This window comes from Chenopodium album, chromosome 4 (assembly GCF_948465745.1).
Source record: "Chenopodium album chromosome 4, dcCheAlbu1.1, whole genome shotgun sequence".
NCBI classification, from domain to species: Eukaryota; Viridiplantae; Streptophyta; class Magnoliopsida; order Caryophyllales; family Amaranthaceae; genus Chenopodium; species Chenopodium album.
The window spans coordinates 34,849,773-34,871,490 of record NC_137837.1 but is presented as its reverse complement, the minus strand read 5'-3'; the positions used below and the strand labels follow the sequence as shown (position 1 = coordinate 34,871,490).

Below are 21,718 nucleotides of genomic sequence, written 5' to 3'. Positions count from 1 at the left end.
ATGCTCTTTTTCTGTGATTTCAAGGCTTAGCCACCTATAAATAAGTATAATTGACATGTTATGAGAAAGAACTTGGTCATTAGTTAAAAAATGTAGAAAATGGGCAAGTAGAAGTCATTTAGGCTTTATTTAGGCTATTTAGGATGAAAATGCGACCTTAAACTTATTAAAATGCTCTTTTTATGTGATTTCAAGGCTAAGCCACTTATAACTAAGTATAATTGACATGTTATGAGAAAGAACTTGGTCATTAGTTAAAAAATGTAGAAAATGGGCAAGTAGAAGTCATTTAGGCCTTATTTAGGCTATTTAGGATGAAAATGCGACCTTAAACTTAATAAAATGCTCTTTTTTTGTGATTTCAAGGCTTAGCCACCTATAACTAAGTATAATTGACATGTAATGAGAAAGAACTTGGTCATTATTTTAAAAATGTAGATAATGGGCAAAGTAGAAGTCTTTTAGGCCTTATTTAGGCTATTTAGGATGAAAATGCGACCTTAAACTTAGCAAAATGCTCTTTTCTTGTGATTTCAAGGCTTAGCCACCTATAACTAAGTATAATTGACATGTTATGAGAAAGAACTTGGTCATTAATTTAAAAATGTAGAAAATGGGCAAGTAGAAGTCATTTTGGCCTTATTTAGGCTATTTAGGATGAAAATGCGACCTTAAACTTAGTAAAATGCTCTTTTTCTGTGATTTCAAGGCTTAGCCACCTATAACTAAGTATAATTGATATTTTATGAGAAAGAACTTGGTCATTAGTTAAAAAATGTAGTAAATGGGAAAGTAGAAGTCATTTAGGCCTTATTTAGGCTATTTTGGATGAAAATGCGACCTTAAATTTAGTAAAATGCTCTTTTTCTGTGATTTCAAGGCTTAGCCACCTATAAATAAGCATAATTGACATGTTATGAGAAAGAACTTGGTGATTAGTTAAAAAATGTAGAAAATGGGCAAGTAGAAGTCATTTAGGCCTTATTTAGGCTATTTAGGATGAAAATGCGACCTTAAACTTAGTAAAATGCTCTTTTTCTGTGATTTCAAGGCTTAGCCACCTATAACTAAGTATAATTGACATGTTATGAGAAAGAACTTGGTCATTAGTTAAAAAATGTAGAAAATGGACAAGTAGAAGTCATTTAGGCCTTATTTAGGCTATTTAGGATGAAAATGCGACCTTAAACTTAATAAAATGCTCTCTTTTTTTTTTTTTTTTTTTTTTTTTTGTGATTTCAAGGCTTAGCCACCTATAACTAAGTATAATTGACATGTTATGAGAAATAACTTGGTCATTAGTTTAAAAATGTAGATAATGGGCAAAGTAGAAGTCTTTTAGGCCTTCTTTTAGACCGTTTTGACCTAAGTATTTAATTTTTTACATATTTATTTACACATGTTTAACTTAACTAATTTAATTAATTTTAACATAATTTATATATATTCAAAGTTTTTCAAGGTGCAAAAGGGAGATCCGTTAACAAGCAAGGACCTTAATGAAGTTCGAGATATGTTGGCATCTTTCATCACCTTCAATTTGTAAATGTCACATCATTTTGAATTTATACTTTGTTAATTATTAACTTTTAGACTACAATATTGACTAGTTAGTATTGTTTGTAGTTATGTATATTACACTTTATTTGTTGTATTGCATTTTGTTTTTTGTAATTATTAATGTCTAAATATATATTTTTAATTCTTGTTATGATTATTAAGAATAATTATATTATGGAAGAATTTATAGCAATAATATGGCAGAAGATTATAGCAGGATCAGTTGCAGGAATAATTGCAGGCAAAACGAAAAATAAAATAAAATTATATCCCTATTATTGCCACTGGTTAACCGGTGGCAAAAGTCAGTTTTTCCCACAAAAAAAAAAAATAGTGCCAATTTAAATTGCCACCGGTTAACCGGTGGCCATAAGGCTTTTTGCCACCGGTTTTGAACCGGTGGCCTTGCATTGCTTTATTTCCACCCCCCAAATGACCACCGGTTCAAAACCGGTGGCATTGGGGGGGTTTAAACCGGTGGCCATTACATTATTTCGCCTAGTGCACGATCGGGCGCGACATGCATTTGGTGCTGGTGCGTGGCCTAGGCGCGCCTGATCGTGCGAGCATCTAGCTCGATCGGGCGTCGCTGCCGAGAAGAAGCGCAAGGAAAAAGGCGCGCCCGATCGGGCGGCCTCTAGCCCGATCGGGCGCGTGTTTTTCTCAGACCTGATTAGATTAGTTTTAATTTTTGTTTTGAGGAATGTTTAAGTACGAATTATGTATGTAATTTTGTGAGTACCTTCTTTTTTAGATTTTCTCTCTCTACTTAGGATATTTCTCTCTCTTAAATTCTCTCTCAACTCTTGTTCTTAATTACTTCCATTAATTCAGATTTCCTTTGGTAACAATTTCTTCTCTTTTAATTTCAGCTATTTCATTTACTTCTTTGATTATGTTTTGTTTTATTTATTTGATTAGTTTAGTTATGATTATGTCTGAGTAGTTTCATTCTAGGGTTTATGGGGATCTATAATTAATATGAAGGGATAAATTGTTATTATTGATTATTGGTATTGCATGATAATTTCTTATTGAATTGTTTTAATTCTTTGCAATTAGATTATGAATCGAGTAGATGTAATTTGATTGTGAATGTTTAGCAATATTGAATTGATGAATCGAGCAGATGTTAATTTAATATTAAAGGCTATTTTTAATAGGAACTTAGATCTAGTGAATTGCGAGAGCCTGTTAGATCTATGTTGATTAATAAATTGCGAGAGCTTGTTAATCATGTTATTTGTGCAATGTTAATTATTAATTATTATGTTTTATCTCGGAATATTAATTATTGGTGAACCTGTGACCCTAGGCTTCCTTATTATTGTTTCTTTTCTCCCTAAACTTATTCTTCGTAGTATAGAATTTATTCCCAAAAATATTGGTTACTAAGATAATTTAGATTATAATAATTAATTAGGAGTAAAAAGACTTGTTTCCCTGTGGAGTTCGACCCTACTTCCCTATCTACTTTAGTTAGAGGACTTAGGTATTTACTTTTGATTAGGGGATACGACTTTACCCTGTCAACCCCCAAGCTTATTCAAAGCTATACTCACAAGAATATATACAAAAAGCGGAAACGCTTCTCCCTCAAGCTTAAATGAAGCATTGTCCTCAATGCTTAGAAGGAGAAAAGAACACATCAAAATGTTTTTGAAATTTTCACTTTTTTAATTTTTTTGGTTATTTTTTTGTTTTATTTTTATTTGTACAGCCATGCTTTATCCTTGCCTTTTTTCTAAATCCGGATGGCTTTTTTTTTTTTTTTATATATATATTGCACTTATTTGTCCATGCCTCTTTTAATGTAGGAAAGCTTTTACTCGTACTCATTTGCCATTATTCACAGAGAAAACATAATCACAAGCTTGCATCAATGGAACCACATATCCCAACTATATCACCACAAACTCCTTCAAGAATGATCAATTGCTTCACAAAAACAAGAAAAGAAAGAAAATGAAACAAAAGGCCAAAGATCTAAAGATGTGGCTTTCAAAGAAGGAAATAGGCTCAAATGGTTGCAAGAAGGCAAATGTAAACCCAAAAACAAATATTAAACAAACTATCCGAAAAATGAAAAATACCACCCCAAAAAAGGTGCCTTTGTCTTCCCTAGATAGCTCGGTCTCGGGTTTAAGAATCATAAATCAAGCTTTATAGATTAGGTTTGCAATAGTCAAGGATCCACGCCGATCATACAAAATAGGTTGAAGGCTTGAAAAACGATGAACCTCACATGGATGTATCAAAAACTCACTAGAGGTGTCAAATCGACTATAGGGAGCAACTACCAACATGCCACAAACAAGTAGAATCCGGCTTCATGATCCACCTAGTTCAAACCAACTACCCTAGCATACACCTATCCTAGAGTCAACCAAGCATAGTCTCAAACCGTGCATACCTTTACTACCTCGGAAGAAATTCATGCAAAAGACAAAGTCTAATGTACAAAGTCCAATTCATAAGGAAAACAAAAATGGGTGAAAAACAAGCCTCAAAAGCATATCACAAACCAAAACAAGAACAAAGGAAAAATAAAAGAAAAGAAAAATAAAAAGAAAAGAAAAGAAAAGGAAAGCCATAGACAAAGGAAGAATAGGAAAAATGGAGAAAGGAACTAGAAAGCGAGTTAAGCACATATATCCCAATCGACATACAAGTGATCGAATGACAACATCGTCAACGATCCGAAACACGTTACGTGTTAACAAGAAGTCATCCTCGAACCGTTCAACATCCCCTAAACTAAACCTAATCTATGCATCCAAATAAAATAAAGAGAAAAATTAGAAAGGTCTCACCGGGCTATCCATGCTTAGCATAATAAACAAAGGTGAAAGAAAGAACCACCATCGTTGCGCTCCAAAATCGTAAGCATCATCAAAAAGCCATGTGAGAACAAGAAAAGTAAAAGAAGCTATAAACAAAGAAAAAGGTTAGTAACTTCTAAACAAAAGAAAAATATACTAAAAAGTAAAACTTAAATAAGCTAACAAAAACATTAAACAACTGAGCAAAATTAGGCTAACAAAAACCAAAACGGAAAGTAAAGAAAAACTAAGTAAACAACTAAACAACTAACTAACTAAAAGGTACTAAACTACAAGATTTGGATTCAAAGGGATTTGGACTCAAGGGTTTTGGATATAAGGGAGCAAGAAACAATCAACATCATCACAAGGAAATCATCACAACAACAATGGAAAAACAAACTCATGGGACTAGAAACAAGCAACAACAAGACTAGAGACCAAGATAAGGAAACCATCATGCAAGAGGCAAATAAAATTCAAGGTAAGCAACAACAACAAATATTGGCAACCGAGATACAAAGAAGTTCCCCCAAGCTAAACATGAATACATCTCAACATCCCAACAATACAAATCAAGTACATAAACATAAGGGATGGAGGTAAGAGGTACAAAAGAGAGGGAACTAAGACTCGTCATTACCACCACCACTTGGCCCGGCCTCATTAGAATCATTGTTGCCCATGTAGTCATCGAAGGTTGGGGGTGAGTAAGAAGCCCAACCTCCGGTGAATCCCTCGGGCCAACCATAATGCCCCTTGAAATTATCTTGTTGCCACGGGGCAAGAGGTGTGAATTGCTCGGGCAAGGTGAGCTCAAATGGATGGTTAGGGTGCACATAAGGGTAATTAGGGTCACCCCTATAGTCACACCCTCCGGGAGCTTGGTAATCGTAGTTACCACGCTCGTCTGGGTAAGAACGGGGCTCGGTACCGGGCTCTAAAGGCCCTTGCCAATAAGGAAGCCCATGCAAAGATATAGGACCTTGATGGGGCGGAAAGTAAGGATAGTTAACCAGGGGAGTGATGCTCCCTCGGTTAACCTCCGCATCATAAAGTTGTTGTTGTTGAATGAACATACCTTGTTGCATTTCGAAAATACCTCGCGTATGGGAGTAGAGGGCCTCAAAATCTTGGTCATACATGCCCTCCAAGCGGATTTGTAACCCACTCATTTGGTTACTAAGGGCCTCCAAGTCGGAGCTAGCAAATTGAGGTTGTTGCGATTGCCCTTGATGTTGTTGTTGTTGTTGTTGTTGATGTTGTTGTTGCTCCTCAACTTCTTATTCTTCTTCTTCTTCTTCTTCTTCTTCTTCTTCTTCTTCTTCTTCTTCTTCTTCTTCTTCTTCTTCTTCCTCATCGGAATCAAAGAATGGGCAGTGGAAGCTCTTGGGGACATGCCACACATTAGGGGTGTCCGTCCGGTGGAGAGATGTCAAAGATGGGTTGGGAAGGTAGCACCAATGCTTGTTATCCCGAAGCCACTCATAATTCCCCTCCTCATAATGTTTGGAGATAAATTGAATTTGCCCCAATTGTTTCATTTCAAGGTACACGGAGTCGGCATCTCCAACCGGCTTGCAATATGGCAAATGATGATCAAGGTGGAGGTTGGTCAAGAGCCTAGTGACCATTCCCCCACAAGGAATCTCCCCGGTGTCCCGGTCTTCCAAGGCTACACAATAGGTGGCAAAAATGTACCCCAAGTTCAACCGGCCACGATATTATCCTCTAGGGGCCAACCAAAGAATTTTGACTCCAATTTGCTCATTTTGCCCAACTCTTGCTTGGGGAAAACTGAGTACCCCAAAAGACGGTGAACAACCCAAAGACAAGGTTGGTAGACATTGCTAATCTTGGTCCGCTTGGTGATAAACTCACCACCTCCGGAGATATCGTCCCACCAAGAATCCTGATCATATTCCTCAAAAAAATAAGGCTCTAGATCCAAGATGTCACCATGAGGATCAAAATCTAGAGCGGCATTGAATTGCTCTAAGGAGAGGTCAAAGAAGTTGTTGAAAATTTGGAATTGAACCTTATATTGACCCTCTACGGGAACTATCTCAACCGAAGCAAAGAATTCGAGAGTGAGCTCAACATAGGTGCGGTAGCTACGGGAGATGAATGTGCCCATTCGTAGGTTGATCAACAACTCCCTTACATCCTCATCAATCCCCAATGCGGACATGTCGGATTGAAAGTAGTGTCTTGTGGGTTTGAGGGAGCGGTTTTCTTTTAGTTTATGGTACCGATTCTTGTGTTTTTTATCGTTGAATTTTCTTTGGGTGGTGGAGTAGGGTTACGTGTTTGGGAGGAGGATGTGCTTGGGGTAGGTTCATCAGTGGAGGCGTTTGTTTTGCGTTTCTTAACAAGGTTATTGAGGACTCTCGACATGATGAATTTCAAGTGCAAGGATCACAAAAAAACCAATCACAAAATTCCCACAACAATCCGCAAAATCTCCAACCAAGAACTTCAATATCCACAAATCACAATTCCAATCCAAATTACCAAACAACACTAGACAACCAACAATTTCTTCTCACACAATCAACAATCACAAGAAGAACCACCAATACCACAATAGCACCTTACTACCCACACTACAAAAATTCAAATTCCAAAATTCTCAACAAAATTGCTCACAAATGCTACAAATCAACAAACAACACAATGTGAGGTAAAATCAAACAACAAACAACTCAAATAATCAACCAAAAACCAATATCAATCATTAAAATCGTCAAAGTTGGTACTACCACTATTCATGCTCATGAACAAATCAAAACTTGCAAATATATGACATAATTGAGCAATTAAAATCTAGAGAAGATGATTATACCATATATGAAGCAAGATTGAACCACTTTTAACCACCAATTTCCACCAAATAGAAAAACCCCAAATTATACCCAAGTGTGGATGAGAGAGTTTGGAGGTTTAATTTGATGAAAGTAGTAAGAATTTGATGATTTGGATGAAAAGGTAGAAGGTTTTAGTGAATTTGGATTGAAAATTTCAGTGATTTGAGTTGAAATTTTGATGAGTTGTTGAAGGTAGTGGTGCGGTTTTGAGGGTTTGAGGATGATGGGGGTCGAAACTATGAAGGAGGAATAAGGGGAAATGAAAGAAGAAAGGAAGGAAGGAAGATAAAGGAGAGGCTCGGGCTGATGCGCGGCCGCACCTGAGCCCAACCTAGCTCTCTCTTCTTCTTTTTTAGGTTTTTGGTGCGTTCATTTGGTGGGTTCACAAATAATGATGATGATAAATACCAACATAGGAAGTAACAAAATCCCGTTTTAGTGAGTTTAAAACCAGAATTTCATGAACCCACCATAAGAACCCACCAAATGCAAACTTCTTTCAACTTTAAAGCACAAAATCCCTAACTTACCTCACCAAGATTCTTACCCTTTTACCTCAAATTTCGATAAAATCGAGTATAGTTACATCAAAAACCGCAAAACACCTTCTCATTCTTCATGCTCACTTAATGAAATCCAATCCCAAAAATGCAACTTACAAATCCAATCAAGTAGAAAAGTTAAAGAAAAGAAAATAAAAGAAGGTAAAATAAGAGAAATTCAAAAATAAAAAAGAAAAGTTAGAAATCTCCGGGTTGCCTCTCGGGAAGCGCTTGCTTATGGTCTAAGCTCGACCCTTCCTCCAAATCAATGAGGGTCAAATAACACCACCTTCTTCAAGGTAGCGGAAAGAGCAAATTCTTTTTCAACTTCTAGCAACCTCTTGTTGTTGCTTGATGAAACTTCCTTCAAAGACTTTTCAATTGCAAATTTTTCTTTCCGTAACTTTTTTTTCTCTCTCTTATTCATAGAATCACGAGCTTTTTTCTTTGGCTTGTTGCTTATTGTAGATGATTCCTCACCATCTATACTCATGGGAACATCCTCTCCATTTTGAGGATAGAGCTCAAACCAATGAGGGATTTCAACTTCCTCCTCGTCCGTTAGCTTGGGAATCATCATATATTTTCTCTTCACTAACCTTCTTGCCATCAAAACTTGAAAGAACATCATCACAATTCTCAAGAACATCATTAGTGGAAGAATTAATCATGCACACATTATCAATAGAGCGAGGGGAATTAGCACACATAATTCCTTGCATAAGAGACAAAGACTCATGCATTGGTTTCAACTCAAAGCTTTCCTCTTTCTTACCAATTCTCAAGGTAATACGGTCTCCTTTCACATCTATTAAAGCTCCCGAAGTGGCTAAGAAAGGTCTTCCTAAAATGATAGGGATATGGTCATCTTCTACAATCTCAAGCACAATCAAATCAACGGGAATAGTGAACCCTCCTATCTTAAGAGGAACATCCTCAACTCTCCCCTTTGGAATCATAATAGTCCGATCGGCCAATTGAAGGGTTATGTTAGATGGGAGTAGCTCACTTAACTCGAGTTTCTTGAAAATGGAATAAGGCATGACGCTCACACTAGCTCCAAGATCACAAAAAGCATTATTAAACATTTTCCTTTTGATCTCATATGGATTAGAGAAGTTTCCCGGATCCTCCATTTTCTTGGGCAACTCATTATGAATGAAAGCACTACAACAACTCCCAACTTCAATCGAATCAACTTCATTGCACATTCTCTTCCCACTCAAAATCTCCTTAAGGAACTTAGAGTACCTAGGCATTTGGGTAATTGCATCGGTGAAGGGGATCGAAAGGTGAACTTCCTTGAGCATAGCAATAAACTTTCCAAATTGCTCATCAATTTTGTGCCTCAAGAATTTTTGTGGGTATGGAAGGTCGGGTCTCCGCACTTCCTCACGCTCTTTCTCACTATTCCTTTTTTTCTCTTGCACCTCCTCATAAATCACACTTTTATACTCAACCTTCTCAACTTCCACTCTTGGGTCACTCCTCTCCTCATCCTCCTCAATGGACCTAGAAGCTCCCTCATTAAGAACTCTCCCACTGCTAGTGGTGATTGAACAAACGGGTTTCTTAGGTTCCACTCCTTGAGAAGGCAAAGAGGATGGACTAGCACAATCCTTTACGTGTTAGCTTGTTGGGTTATTTGTGTCTCAAGCATTTTGTTATGAGTCATCATCTCATTAAATTTCTTGTCACTCACCACCATATATGTGTTGATGATCTTGGTTTGGTTATCAATCATTTCTTCCAAATTTGTCTTAAATGATGATGGTTGGGAATAAGAATTTTCACCATTGCCTTGAGGCTTTGGAGCAAAACCAGGTGGGGGTACCCTTTGGTTGTTATTTTGAAAACTTACCCGATTTTGGTTGTTGTTCCAATTGCCACGACCTTGATTATTGCCACCATTATGGTAATGATTACCAAAGCCTTGAGATTGGCTTTGGTTACCATACCCATGGCTTGGGTTTTGATTACTGTAGCCTTGGTTGTTATAGTTACCTCGAAAACCTTGGTTTCCTTGGTTCCTATAGCCTCCATTGTTGTAGTTATCGAAACCACCTTGGGGGTGAGAATTCCTATTACTAAAATTTTTAGGTCCATTAAATCTTTGACCACCATTGACATTAGACACAAAGTTCACATGTTCACATTCATTAATTTCAACACATCCATCAACAAAAGTTTGAGAACACATGGAAGAATCATGATCATAAGATCCACAAGAATCACAAAATAGACAACCACTTGGCATGTTATTGGAAGTAGAAGGAGAAGAGTTAGAAAATGTACCTCTCCCATTAGATTGGGAGGGAAGACTCAATGAATTCGTAGAAACACTCTCAAGCTTTGCTTTGATCGACGTCACTTCCTTCCCTAGATTTGAAATTTGGGAAGACAAGTTGTTAATCGCCTTGAGATAATCCACCGAATAAACCGTCGAGCCACTCTTGATCGTAGACTCCCTCTCCCCTTCTTTCCAATCTCTATAGTATCTCACCACATCCTCAATTATGTCAACTACCTCTTCTTCCGTCCTATTCATTATAGGACCTCCGGCTCCTCCATCTAGGCATGACTTGCCTTGAGCACTCAAGCCTCCATAAAAAATTTGTATCACTTGATAGGTAGGAATTCCATGATGTGGACACTCTCTTTGGTACTCCTTGTACCTCTCCTATGCTTCATAGAGATTCTCATTAGGCCTTTGTTTGAATCCTTGGATCAAGGCTCTAGCCTCCGCCGTCTTCTTTTGTGGGTAAAAGCGAGACAAGAAACCTTTGGTGACTTCATCCCATGTCCTAAGGGAATTTGGATTAACCTCCTTATCCAACCACTCTAAGGCACGACCAATAAGAGAAAAGGGAAACAAATTTAGCCGAATAAACTCTTGAGAAATGCCGTTCACCTTGATAGTATTACAATACTTCTCTAATTCCTTTAGGTGATTCAACGGGCTCTCACTCTTGGCTCCACTAAATTGCCTCCTTTCTATCAAAGTAATCATGGCCTGTCTAATTTCAAAATTGTTCGCCGGTGTTGTAGGTGGAGCAATGCCACTCTCAAACCTATAAGCACCGGGAATTCCCAACTCCTTCAAAGCTACTCTTGGATTCTCTCCCATGGCTTGCTCTTCTTCTTCCACAAATTCTTCTTCACTTGAGGAACTTAGGCTCAAAGACCGGTTGGCTACCCTTCTTCGTGAAAGAGTTCTTTCAATTTCCGGATCCAAAGGAACTAAGGTCCTAACACGAGTTCTACTATGCATGCAAAAGCTCAAAAGAAATTGTTAGTAACACGGCTACAAGTATAGCCTAAAAGAAAGAAGAAAAAACTTTTTGTATTTTTGAATAAGATGGAATAGACTCAACAACAATACAAAATCACAACGCCATTCCCCGGCAACAGCGCCATTTTGACGCAGGTTGAAGCTAGGTCGTTGAAGCTAACCCCTACCCAAAGCCAAACAAAATTTGTAAACACACAACACACCCCTACACAAGTATAATGGTAAGTTGAGGGTCGAACCCAAAGGAATGGTGGGCGATTATCTATTGTCTATGGTCAAGCTATTCCGAAATTTAATGATTGGGTGTGAATGTTATGCTAGGACAAAGACGACTAATAAACGAGAAGAAATCAAATGTAATAAACACTAGGGCTAGGATCCACATGTAATCATAATGGATTCAACTAATTGGGAGGTCAAATTGACTAAGTCAAGCTATGTGAGGGAAAATCAATCATGCAACCAAAAGAGCATATCAAGCTATTCTCTTAGAGGTCTAACTAGTGTCAACTACGATAAACTCTAGCTAGGAAACATCACAAGACACCTCAATCGTGTAAATGCAAGCCACAAATCAATGGTCCGTATCAATGTGAACTTACAATGCAATCTAGTGCAACAATCAAAGTTAGCTACACTTTAGTTAATCACACACATGCACATGATCATCTACCAATTTAATCACATAGTCAACTCCATCAATTTTCCCCAATTAGCTTTAATCCATTACTCATACATGCTTCACCATTACCCTAGCAAGCTATCTACTCACTAGCCATTGAAATCAAAATCAAAGAAACACTAAAAAACAAATTCATCATGATCAAATCAAACAAGCTAAAATCAAACACAAATCAATCAATCTTCAATCAAACTTGAACATTCAACAAACAACTGAAATCAAACTAAAGATCAAACTAAAGATTGAATTAAATAAAAGGAAATCTTACAATCTTGATAAAAGATCAAAGGAATTAAAGAAAGCTTCAATCATCAACAATCCACCATGAATTTCTCTCACTAAAACCAAGAGTTACTCTCTCTAAAAATCTCTCTAATTTTGATCAAAAACTAATTCTAATTCTATTCTAATTCTTTCTCTTCCTAAAATAGAAGGAAAAACTATATATAGGAAAGATACAAAAGAAGAGTTAGTTAGATCGTCCCAAAATAAATCCCGGAAGGCGCGGTCGCATCAGAGGAGAGGCGCGGCCGCGAGAAAAAGGGTACGGAACAGGGGCCCTGGAAGGCGCGCCCGCACCCGCACTAGGCGCGCTCGCGCCACCCAGGTTCGCGGCCGCACCACCCTCGTGCGCGCCCGCACCTGGCAGCAGGGGAGCCCCCCCTCTTCTTCGTCCAAGCTCATCCTCGTGGGATCGTCTTTATGATGATGATGAACACCAAGGAAGGCAGTCTTGAAAGGGCCATTTTAGTGGGTTCATGGCAAAGATGACGCCCCCATCGTATACGTGCACCGATCTCTTGACTTGCTCTTTGCGTTCCTTCACACTTGAAGCTCCGAAAGGCAAACATGAGGCATCCAAATTGATGAGAGGAAGGCTCGGGAATCCTTGGAGACACGATCATAACCTAAAAACAAACGAAAACAAACAAATAAAAGGGAAAAAGAACAAATAAACAAAGAAATGCACAAAACAAGGAAACTAACTATGGAAAGCACAAACTAACGAAATAAAGAACAAAACTTAGGAAACACTAAGGAAAAGGGCTATAAAGAAGCATGAAAATCATCCTAAAAGAGGCTAAATGAGTGCTATAAATGACACTCATCACTAAGCTAAACATGAATAGATCTCAACATCCCATCAATACAAAGCAAACAACACATAAAATAAGGGATGGAGGAAAAATGCACAAAGTAGGGGAACTAACTACCACTTGGCCCGACATTATCATTGCCATCTCCATAATAGGAGAACTCTGATGGGGGACCATAAGGATCCTATTCCCCGGTGTAACCGGGTGGCCAACCATAGTGGCCCTTGAAGTTTTCTTGTTTTAAAGGGGCAAGGGGAGAACATTGCTTGGGCAAGGCGAGCGGTAGCGGATGATCGGGGTTGACATAGGGGTAGTAAGGATCACTCCTATAATCGCTCCCACCAGGAACACGGTAATCGTGGTTACTGTGCGTATCGGGGAATGAGTGAGTCTTAGTGTTGGACCCTGGAGGTCCTTGCTAATAAGGATACCCACTTGATGGAATAGGACCAAGTTCGGGTGGAAAGTAAGGATAGTTAACCATGGGGGAGACTTCCCCGTGGTTAACACTAGCATCATACAATTGTTGTTGTTGGAGAAACATACCTTGTTGCATCTCCGAAATGCCTCTCATTTGATTATACATTGCCACAAAATCTTGATACATGCCTTCCAAATTAATTTGCATCCCCTTAATTTGCTTACTAAGGGCATCCATATTGGGGTTAGCAAATTTGTATTCTTATTGTTCTTGATGTTGTTGTTGTTGGCGTTGACGAAGTTGTTGTTGTTATTGTTGTTGTTGTTGTCGCGGTTGTTGTTGTTAATGGTGATGTTGTTGTTAATGCAGTTTCTGTTAATGATTTTCATGAATTTTCTGCTCTTCATTCAAAACATCCTCCATGTCTTCATCGTCCCCGGGGATGCGGTTATTAGAGGGAATAAACCAAACATTTGGGGCTACCCGATGAATAGAGGTAAGAGAGGGGTTCGAAAGATAACACCAATGAGAGCCCCTACGAAGCCAATCGAACACCTCATCATTATCATTACGAGCCAAGAATTGCACTTGCTTTAGTTGATCGGTGTCGAGATATAGGGTGTCAAGATCCCCCACTGGCATGCAAGAAAGAAGATACCTCTCATACCCATGCTTTGTAGCTAACCTTGTGACCATACTACCACAAGGTATATCACCCGACCGGTTGCCCCTCATGTCCATACAACTTCTCAAAAATATCAGCCCCAAGTTTAACCGACCTCGATACTCTTCCCTAGTTGCTATCCAAAAAGCCCGGAACTCCGGGAATGACATCTTTCCCAAGTCTTGCTTAGGGAACACCGAGTACCCCAATAGTGTAATACCCGAGATTTTAAAACTTGATTTATTATACTCTAATTTTATATTATTAGCTTAATTGATTTTTAATCACTATTTATTCAATATGAATGTTTTAGTCTTAAATTTTATTATAAGATTAGATCATTTCGAAAGCTAATTTTACGAAGGAAAGTTATTTATTTTTAAATACATTTCGGGTCAAGTAATATTTTTCTTTTGTTTTTTAGTGATTTTTCATTAAAGTCTATATTTTTACCCGAGATTGTAAAATGACCAAAATACCCTTATTCATAAAAAGGACAAACACTACCTCTTATTTCTTCTCCTCTTCACGGTTAAGAAATGGGGATTGAAAGCCATTTTCTTTTCTTTCATTTGTTCAATTCATTAACCATAAGAAACAAAACCCACCTCTTCCATTTATAAATTCTGCTTCATGGCTAAGTATTGAAAGCTGAATCGGTTTAGCTTGATTCTTTTACTTATTGCTTAATTTTACATGCTCAAACAAACTAAAAGTTGATTCATGAAACTTAGCCTAACCATGAGCTTATCCCTTTCTAACAAATAGACAAATTACACCTCTTCTTTGTTATTCTTCTCAAAGTTTTTCATTTCTTTATCTTTTTCCAGTTCCTTCGTGGAATCTTGAGAAGCTAGCTTAAGGGTTGATTTGAAGCTAGTGGAGAGAACGTGGCCCGATTGGTTGGGGCTAGGGTGGATTGAGTCATAAGTAGTTCTCTATGCTTAGCATGTGTTATGTTTCAATCAACCATTGACATCTTGGAACGTGCATACATTTGTCCATTTAGAAAGGTTTGCATTCATTAATACTTGTCCCTATCTTTTGTCCATACATGAGATTTGTGTTTGTTTTCTCTTTTCATGTTTCTTCTCTTTTTCCATTTGTTGCCTTGCCTTGGTTTTTGTCGAGAGTTGTGGGTTAAACCTCTTAGGAAACCCTCACGAGAGCTTACTCGTCCTCTTTGGCGACATGGGAGTTTAAAGGGCTTGATGCATACGCTAAATGCATCCGTGATTCCTACTCTAATGAGTTAGTGTACATTCTTTCTCTTTGTTTCTATTTTGTTTCTTTTGCTTTCAATAATCCCATCTTGTTCTCTTTTGCCTTAGCTTTGCTCGAGGACGAGCAAAGGTTTAGCTTGGGGAAATTTGATGAATGACATTTATGTCACTCTTAGGAAGTATTTTTAGAGTCATTTTAGTGTTAATTTCCCCTTATTTTCCCTTTTATTCTCTTGTTTTCCTTTTAATAAAGTTTCCAGTTTATTTCTTAGTTTTAGTATGTTTTAATTTAATTTCTTTATTTAATTAGTTTCTAGTTTATTTTCATATTTTATTTGCTTTCGATTTATTTTATTTCGTTCCTTTTCTTTGTTACTTTCATAGTTTTTATTAGTTTTAAGTTTATTTTGTTATTTATTTGATTTTATTTACTTGTATAGTTGTATTTAATTTTTATTAGTTTAGTGTTATTTCTTTTATTTTCTATTTTATTTATTTTATTTTATTCTTTGTCCAATTCTATTCTCGGTTTTGTGTGTAGGTGTTCGGGTTTCATGTCAAGTGAGTTCGGAGCTCGGGGACTTGTTCAAGTGTGCATTACTTTGATTGCTGCTGCCTCCGTCCACCGCTTTCAGCCACCCAAAACAGCAGCCCCTGCCTCACCGTCCACCAAAACTCACTCAACTAACCAACCACCAGCTCACAACTCCACCACACCAATGTTTCCCCTGCTCCCCCACTCAACCAACCAACCACCAGTTCACCACTCCAGCTCCCACGCAACTGCTGCCACCATAACCCAATCAACTCCACCACACTGCAGTCCACCAAAACCGGAGCAGCACTGTGAAACCCAATTACCAACCACCCGCATCTTCGCGCAACCACCAGCCCTTTACCCACAATCAACTACTAAACTCCAGCCACAACAAAACACCAACACGAGCTGCAACCACCACAACCTCCGCATCTACCAACCATCACAAACCACCTACAACAGCAACAACAACAAACACAACAACACCAGCACCTCAATTCCACTCCCACGCAACCAGCACCCCGCAACATCCCTCACACCAACTATCCCGCAACAGAAAAACCAGAGCAGCCCGCATCTCCAATTCTCCAACCACCACCAATCTCCACACCTACTGCAATTCGGCCCCTCAATTAAGCAAATATTAGAGTAAATTTTTATTTCAATCAAGTTCGGGCAAACCGCATAGGAGTTCGATCGAAATGCAAAAAAATGTCAAAAGAGTCAGAAACTTTGGAGGTTTTGTTATTCGAAGAGGAGTGGTCGAACACACCCATGGTTCGACCAAACCAACCCCGTAATTCGGTCGAACCAACCATCGGTTCGATCGAACCATTTCACAAGACTCGCACATGATGTTTAATAAAATCGAACGGTTGATATTGAAGGCCGAAGCAAGGATAGACGATGATGATGGTTGATGAACGGTGGTGATGGTGTGATAAGGTGGTGATGGAGTTCAGAGGAGCCATCAAATCGAAGAGCAGAAGAAAGCTTAGGGGGTCTGATTGTTTTTGGGGGGGATTTGTTTTTGGTTTTAATTTTCCTTTTCCTTTTTCTTTTATTTTTATTTCTTTTTTTTACTTTCTTTTTCTTATTTCTTTATTTTATTTTATTTTCTCTTTTTATTTCTTTATTTTTCTATTTCTCTTTTATTTTATTAGCTTAGTATAAATACCCAATTTTGGGGTAATTAGAGGGGGAGGAGAAACAATTACCAACTATTCTACTCTCTAATTAGTTTTTAGGAGAGATTCTTTCTCTAGGTTTAGGTTAGGATTAGAGTATTTTAGAGAGAGAAAGTGAGGGTTTCACCATTGTTGAGCTTGGATATTGAAGAAGAAGATTGATCATCTTGTTTGTAGATTTTCACATTCAATCAATGAGAATCTCTAATTCTCTCTCCTCTATTTTATTTGCTTTCTTTTGATTATTATTTTAGTTGTTGGTATTGCTTGTTAATCATGTTTATTCTTGATTATTTGTTTATTAATCTTGTTATTAGCATGATTAGTGAGTAATTCCCTCATTAAGGGGATGGTTGTGGTGTAATTTGACCTTGAGCATGTTCTAGGGTTTAGAATTGATTTATTTGTGATTGAAGTCTTTATTTGCTTGATATTCTTTAATCTTCTTGCAAGTGCACATTGTTGGTTGATTAAAGGTGAATCTTTGCTAACAAGGAACGGAAGTTGACTTAGTTAAGATTCATTATTATCGATTGTTATTTAATAGTACCTCCTAGTATATGGTTCTAATGTGGAAGCATAGAGTCTATGTTAGGAGAAGCCAATTGACTTCGGAAGGCGGCTAGATTGGATCTTTTACTTTGATATTCGAGCATGTTTAGTTCATAATTAATTCAATTTCTATGCCTTTGTTTATGTTCAAGTGAATGCTATACCTAAACCATTTCCCTTAATGTTTTATTTCTTGTTTTAGCATCTTTAGACTTTAGTTTATTTACCTTCTATTCTGGACTAGCTTAGTTGTTGATAGCATTTGGTAGTGTTTACTTGTTCCTTGTGGTACGACCCCTATGCTTGCCTTATACTCGTATTAGGTTTGTTAAGGTTGTATAAATTGTATTTGATCTAGGGATAAACAATTGACGACGTGTTTATTCCCTTGTCAAATAACTAGCTTAATTACTGACTCATTACTTCTCTCTATTTACTGACTGTGGCTCTCAAGGTGAATGTGAATTGCCATGGCTGTTGTCGAAAAGTGAAGAAAGTTATGAAAAAGATTGAAGGTTTACACTGTCCCATCTTTTATTTTCTTCAGTTACTGTTTTACTATCATTTACATACTTCACCTTGATTTTCTGTTGGGACAAAATGCATATAGTATAACTTATTTTTTCTGTGAGATAAATACCTTTGTATGAGCATCGACACTTCGGCAATGCTATGAATTTCAGTACTCTAAATTCAGTGAACATACCTAAATTGTTAAACCCACTAGAAGTCCTTTCAACATATTAGCATAGACTTAATTCCCAAAATGATTTTTTAGGTTAGATAATATGAATCAGTACGTGAAAAAGAAAACAAGAAAAGTAAAGAGAAAGGTTGAAAAAAATAAACAAAGAAAAGTGAGAAAGTGAAAGTGGAAGGAAACAAGAAAGAAAAGGAATAAGAAGCTCTACAATGCCTAATGCTTGTAACAATAAATACGTAGTATTTCTGAAATTTTTATGTACAAAAATATCTGTGATTCTCGTGTAGAAACTTTTTGCAGTGTGTGCTTTCTGAGTACAATAATTTGCAGTAGGTTTTCTATTTTAATTATTTTGTTATTGGTGCTTGTAAAAATTTAGATAGGTAGTACTATTAACATGTCTTTAATTTCAAAATCAGGGGTTTATGCGACAACAAACACAGATGCAGAACAATAGAGAGATGTAGTTATAGGGATTGCTGACTATAGACATCTAAAATGTCTCCCCAAAACCAAACCCGATGATGAAAAACCTTTCATCGCCATTATTGGTCGGGTTTAGTATTTAATCCTGAGAGTGCTTCAAAAATCGTATTTAATTAAATTCAATTTTTAAACAGTCCATGGATCAGTATTGATGTTTAGTCAATGCATAGTTCTTTTTTAACTTCAGCCCAAACCTTTTTATTTTATTATATTGGTCCAAACCTTTTTATTTATTTTATTTTATTTTATTTATTTATTTAGCCCAATTAATAATAATAAATCAGAAATGCCCCGAAATTATCAATCGACACTTAAAAATGGTGAACAAAATTAGGGTTAAAATTGAATATAGACGGAAAAACGGACTAAAGGCTCCTGCGTCACGACATTTGTCCACCATGTCACGGGAATTTGCTCCGTCTGACGGTTGGATTCCTCGTGACACGGTGCCCCTGCTGTGACACGGGGCAATTCCGTGTCCTTTCCGTGTAAACCCTTCACGCGTTTTATTCCCCGTACCCTAAATATTTCCCGCGTCACACAGCTGTCCACTGTGTCACGGGAACTTGTCCCGTTTGACGGTGCCAGGCACCGTGTTACGGTGCCCTCTGCCGTGTCGCGGTGCAATTTTTTAGGGTTTTTATATTTTTAGGGTTTCGTGTGTTCCCTCAGCATATTTTTTCTATAAATACCCCCTCATTTCTGATGTACGGGGTATCAATTAATTCTCTATTTTTCTCTCCTCTTAGCTTTAGCTTAAACACTAGCCTACCCTTCTTCTTTCAAAATTCCCTCTTCAAGCACTCCAAGGAGTCCATACTTTACTCGTGGTTCTGTCCTTAAACCAAGGCGTGAAAGGTAGAACTGTTTGAGGGTTTGGCAACAAATCAATTCTATTTAATTTAATTTAATTATCGTTTTATTATTATTTCATTGAAGTTACTAACTCGTTTATTATTTTATAGTTGCAAGCAAACAGAATCAAAGTAAGAATTATGTTCCTTTTATTTATATTATTTTTCTAACGATTTTTATATTGTTAAATTTATTGTTAAATTGCTTGCAATATTAATTCTTATTTTATTGATCACCATATTGCATATTTAAAGGGAATATGTAATTGAAAATCACGCCTAATAAGATAATTTGGACAACCAGTTTAGGTTCCTTTTTAATCTTGTTATTTAATTCAAGTGATCACAAATATTTTAGAATTATGTGTTGCATTAATATTTAACCAATTTAGCCTAATAATAGTTTGGAGCAAATTGAATATTTTGTTTGTATGCCTTTGAGATCGCAGGAATCACTTTTCATTATAAGAATCGAGTAGAGGCCAATACGGGCAAATGTGACTCCATGACTCACTTCGTACCATCATCCCCGATCCTCCTTTCGTGGTTCCGAACCATATGGAGTTAGTAATCTCATGGATTATGAATGGGGGTGTAACCTTCATGGGTCAATTGTTGTTGCCTATCGTTGTCCCTTTATCGTGGTTGCCTTTTATGATCCACGAACGGTTTACAAGTTCCTTAAAAACTTGTTGGCGGCTCCCTACTTTCCTTGTCCCTAATCGTATACGTCAATTCCCACTTCCCATGAGTGCCAAGCATGTTCAAACATGCTTTAACGTAGGCGCACATCGAACGACGCCTACAATTTGGCGACTCCACTAGGGAGGATTCTTAGTTAATTATAGATTTGAGTGATCGGTATTTAATTAAGATGAGTGGATGAGACTTAAAAGATTCTTGAAAAATATTCCTGTGATTAATTTGGCATTTTTGCATAAGCATAGACATTTTAACGTTTGGTGGCTTGTTTTCTCTTCTCACACTCAACTTCCTTCGATTTTTCTGAAAAAACGTGTGTCTTCTACATACGTCTTAGCCCCGGGGGATTTAAGCTCTATCAACCCAAAAACTCTCATGGCAATAAGGGTTCATCCAAGTTATTAAATCCACCCAAACCATGGAGTCGAGTTCGATTTCCTCACGAACTCGCGGAGCTGCCTGTTGGCATACACCCTCAAGGGAGGCTGCCTTTCTAACGCGTCCAAACTCTTAACCATGGTACCCTTTTGACACCCAAAGCTTGACCAATAGTTGAACATAGATCTTAACCTTAGGTTACGAACTCTTTTTATATCGTGACTAAATTCTACATGGTTTATTTGGTGCTAACCCTCATGTGTTTGCTCTTTTTGTTTAACCCATGACCGAGGGTTTTTATTTCCACATAGTAATTTGTACGGGCTAAAAATTGATTAAAATTTGGAAATTACGTAAATTTAGGCCTAGAATTGCGCACCGTGTCACGACAGGTTTGCCGCGCCACGGTGTGCAATGCCGTGACACTGTGCTTTGCCCCGTCTGAGGGTGTTCTATACCGTGTCATGACAGTCAGCATCGTGACACGGTGCCCAGGAGGTTTGTCCAGTAAGCTTTTTTTTGGTCTTTGTGCATGCTTATGTGGTTTGTATGTCTGGTTTGGTGTCCTGTCTAGGTGTACGGTCATAACACGTGTCCATAACCTTCACTTAATCACTCACATGTCGTGTTCACACACTTTTCCGTTAGTCGTGCACCATTTCATGACCGTACTTTAGGGTAATCTTGTGTCGTCTTTTTTGTGTCGTTTTTTTTCGGAGTAAGTCGGATGGTATCCTCCCATATACTTTGTTTTTTTTAAAAAAAAAATTCAATAAAACATTTTTTTTGTTTCTTTTCCGGATGGGTTAAGGTTAAGTTTGGTCATTAAAGGTGTGTTTGTTTCGGTGTCACATAATATGGTCAAGAAGCAGGGGTAGATTGTTACAGTTTGATTCAATACCTCAACAACCTCTTATACCAAAGAGGCATACAAGGAAACCACCACAATCATCTCCACAAGATCCATCTCCAGTCTACTTTCAACCAATGGCTACTAAGGAAGATATCGAGAACATCAACAAGACAATTGAGATGTTGTCTAACATGATGCAAACACTCACCACTAGAGTCAACACGGTAGAGCAAGACAATAAAAACAATGTCACTCCCTCTGCAAAGGAACAAATGAGTAAGATTTATGAAGAATT

General features: G+C 37.6%; 1 protein-coding gene and 1 non-coding gene across 2 annotated transcripts; one reads left to right on the top strand and one right to left on the bottom strand.

Annotated features, from left to right (window-relative positions):
- Positions 1–6,759: 6,759 nt before the first annotated feature.
- LOC145627851 (uncharacterized) lies at positions 6,760–13,520 on the bottom strand. Its single transcript, XM_081680194.1, has 3 exons — positions 13,409–13,520; positions 8,667–9,376; positions 6,760–6,858 (listed from the first exon to the last, which is right to left on the bottom strand). The coding sequence occupies exons 1-3, from the start codon at positions 13,518–13,520 to the stop codon at positions 6,760–6,762; spliced, it is 921 nt and encodes a 306-aa protein (XP_081536320.1).
- LOC145629572 (small nucleolar RNA R71) lies at positions 10,428–10,533 on the top strand. Its single transcript, XR_014111737.1, has one exon. It is a non-coding gene; the product is annotated as a small nucleolar RNA R71 (small nucleolar RNA).
- Positions 13,521–21,718: the final 8,198 nt, after the last annotated feature.

What these genes read in the sequence shown, in the direction of transcription:
- LOC145627851 (XM_081680194.1), bottom strand. Translation starts at nt 13,520, where the DNA reads ATGGATGCCCTTAGTAAGCAAATTAAGGGGATGCAAATTAATTTGGAA. An exon ending in CATTTCGGAGATGCAACAAG is followed by an intron (nt 9,377 to 13,408) that starts GTATGTTTCTCC and finishes TGCCTTCTCAAG; the next exon opens with GAGTGGAACCTAAGAAACCC. An exon ending in ATTTGATTGTGCTTGAGATT is followed by an intron (nt 6,859 to 8,666) that starts GTAGAAGATGAC and finishes TGGATATTGAAG; the next exon opens with TTCTTGGTTGGAGATTTTGC.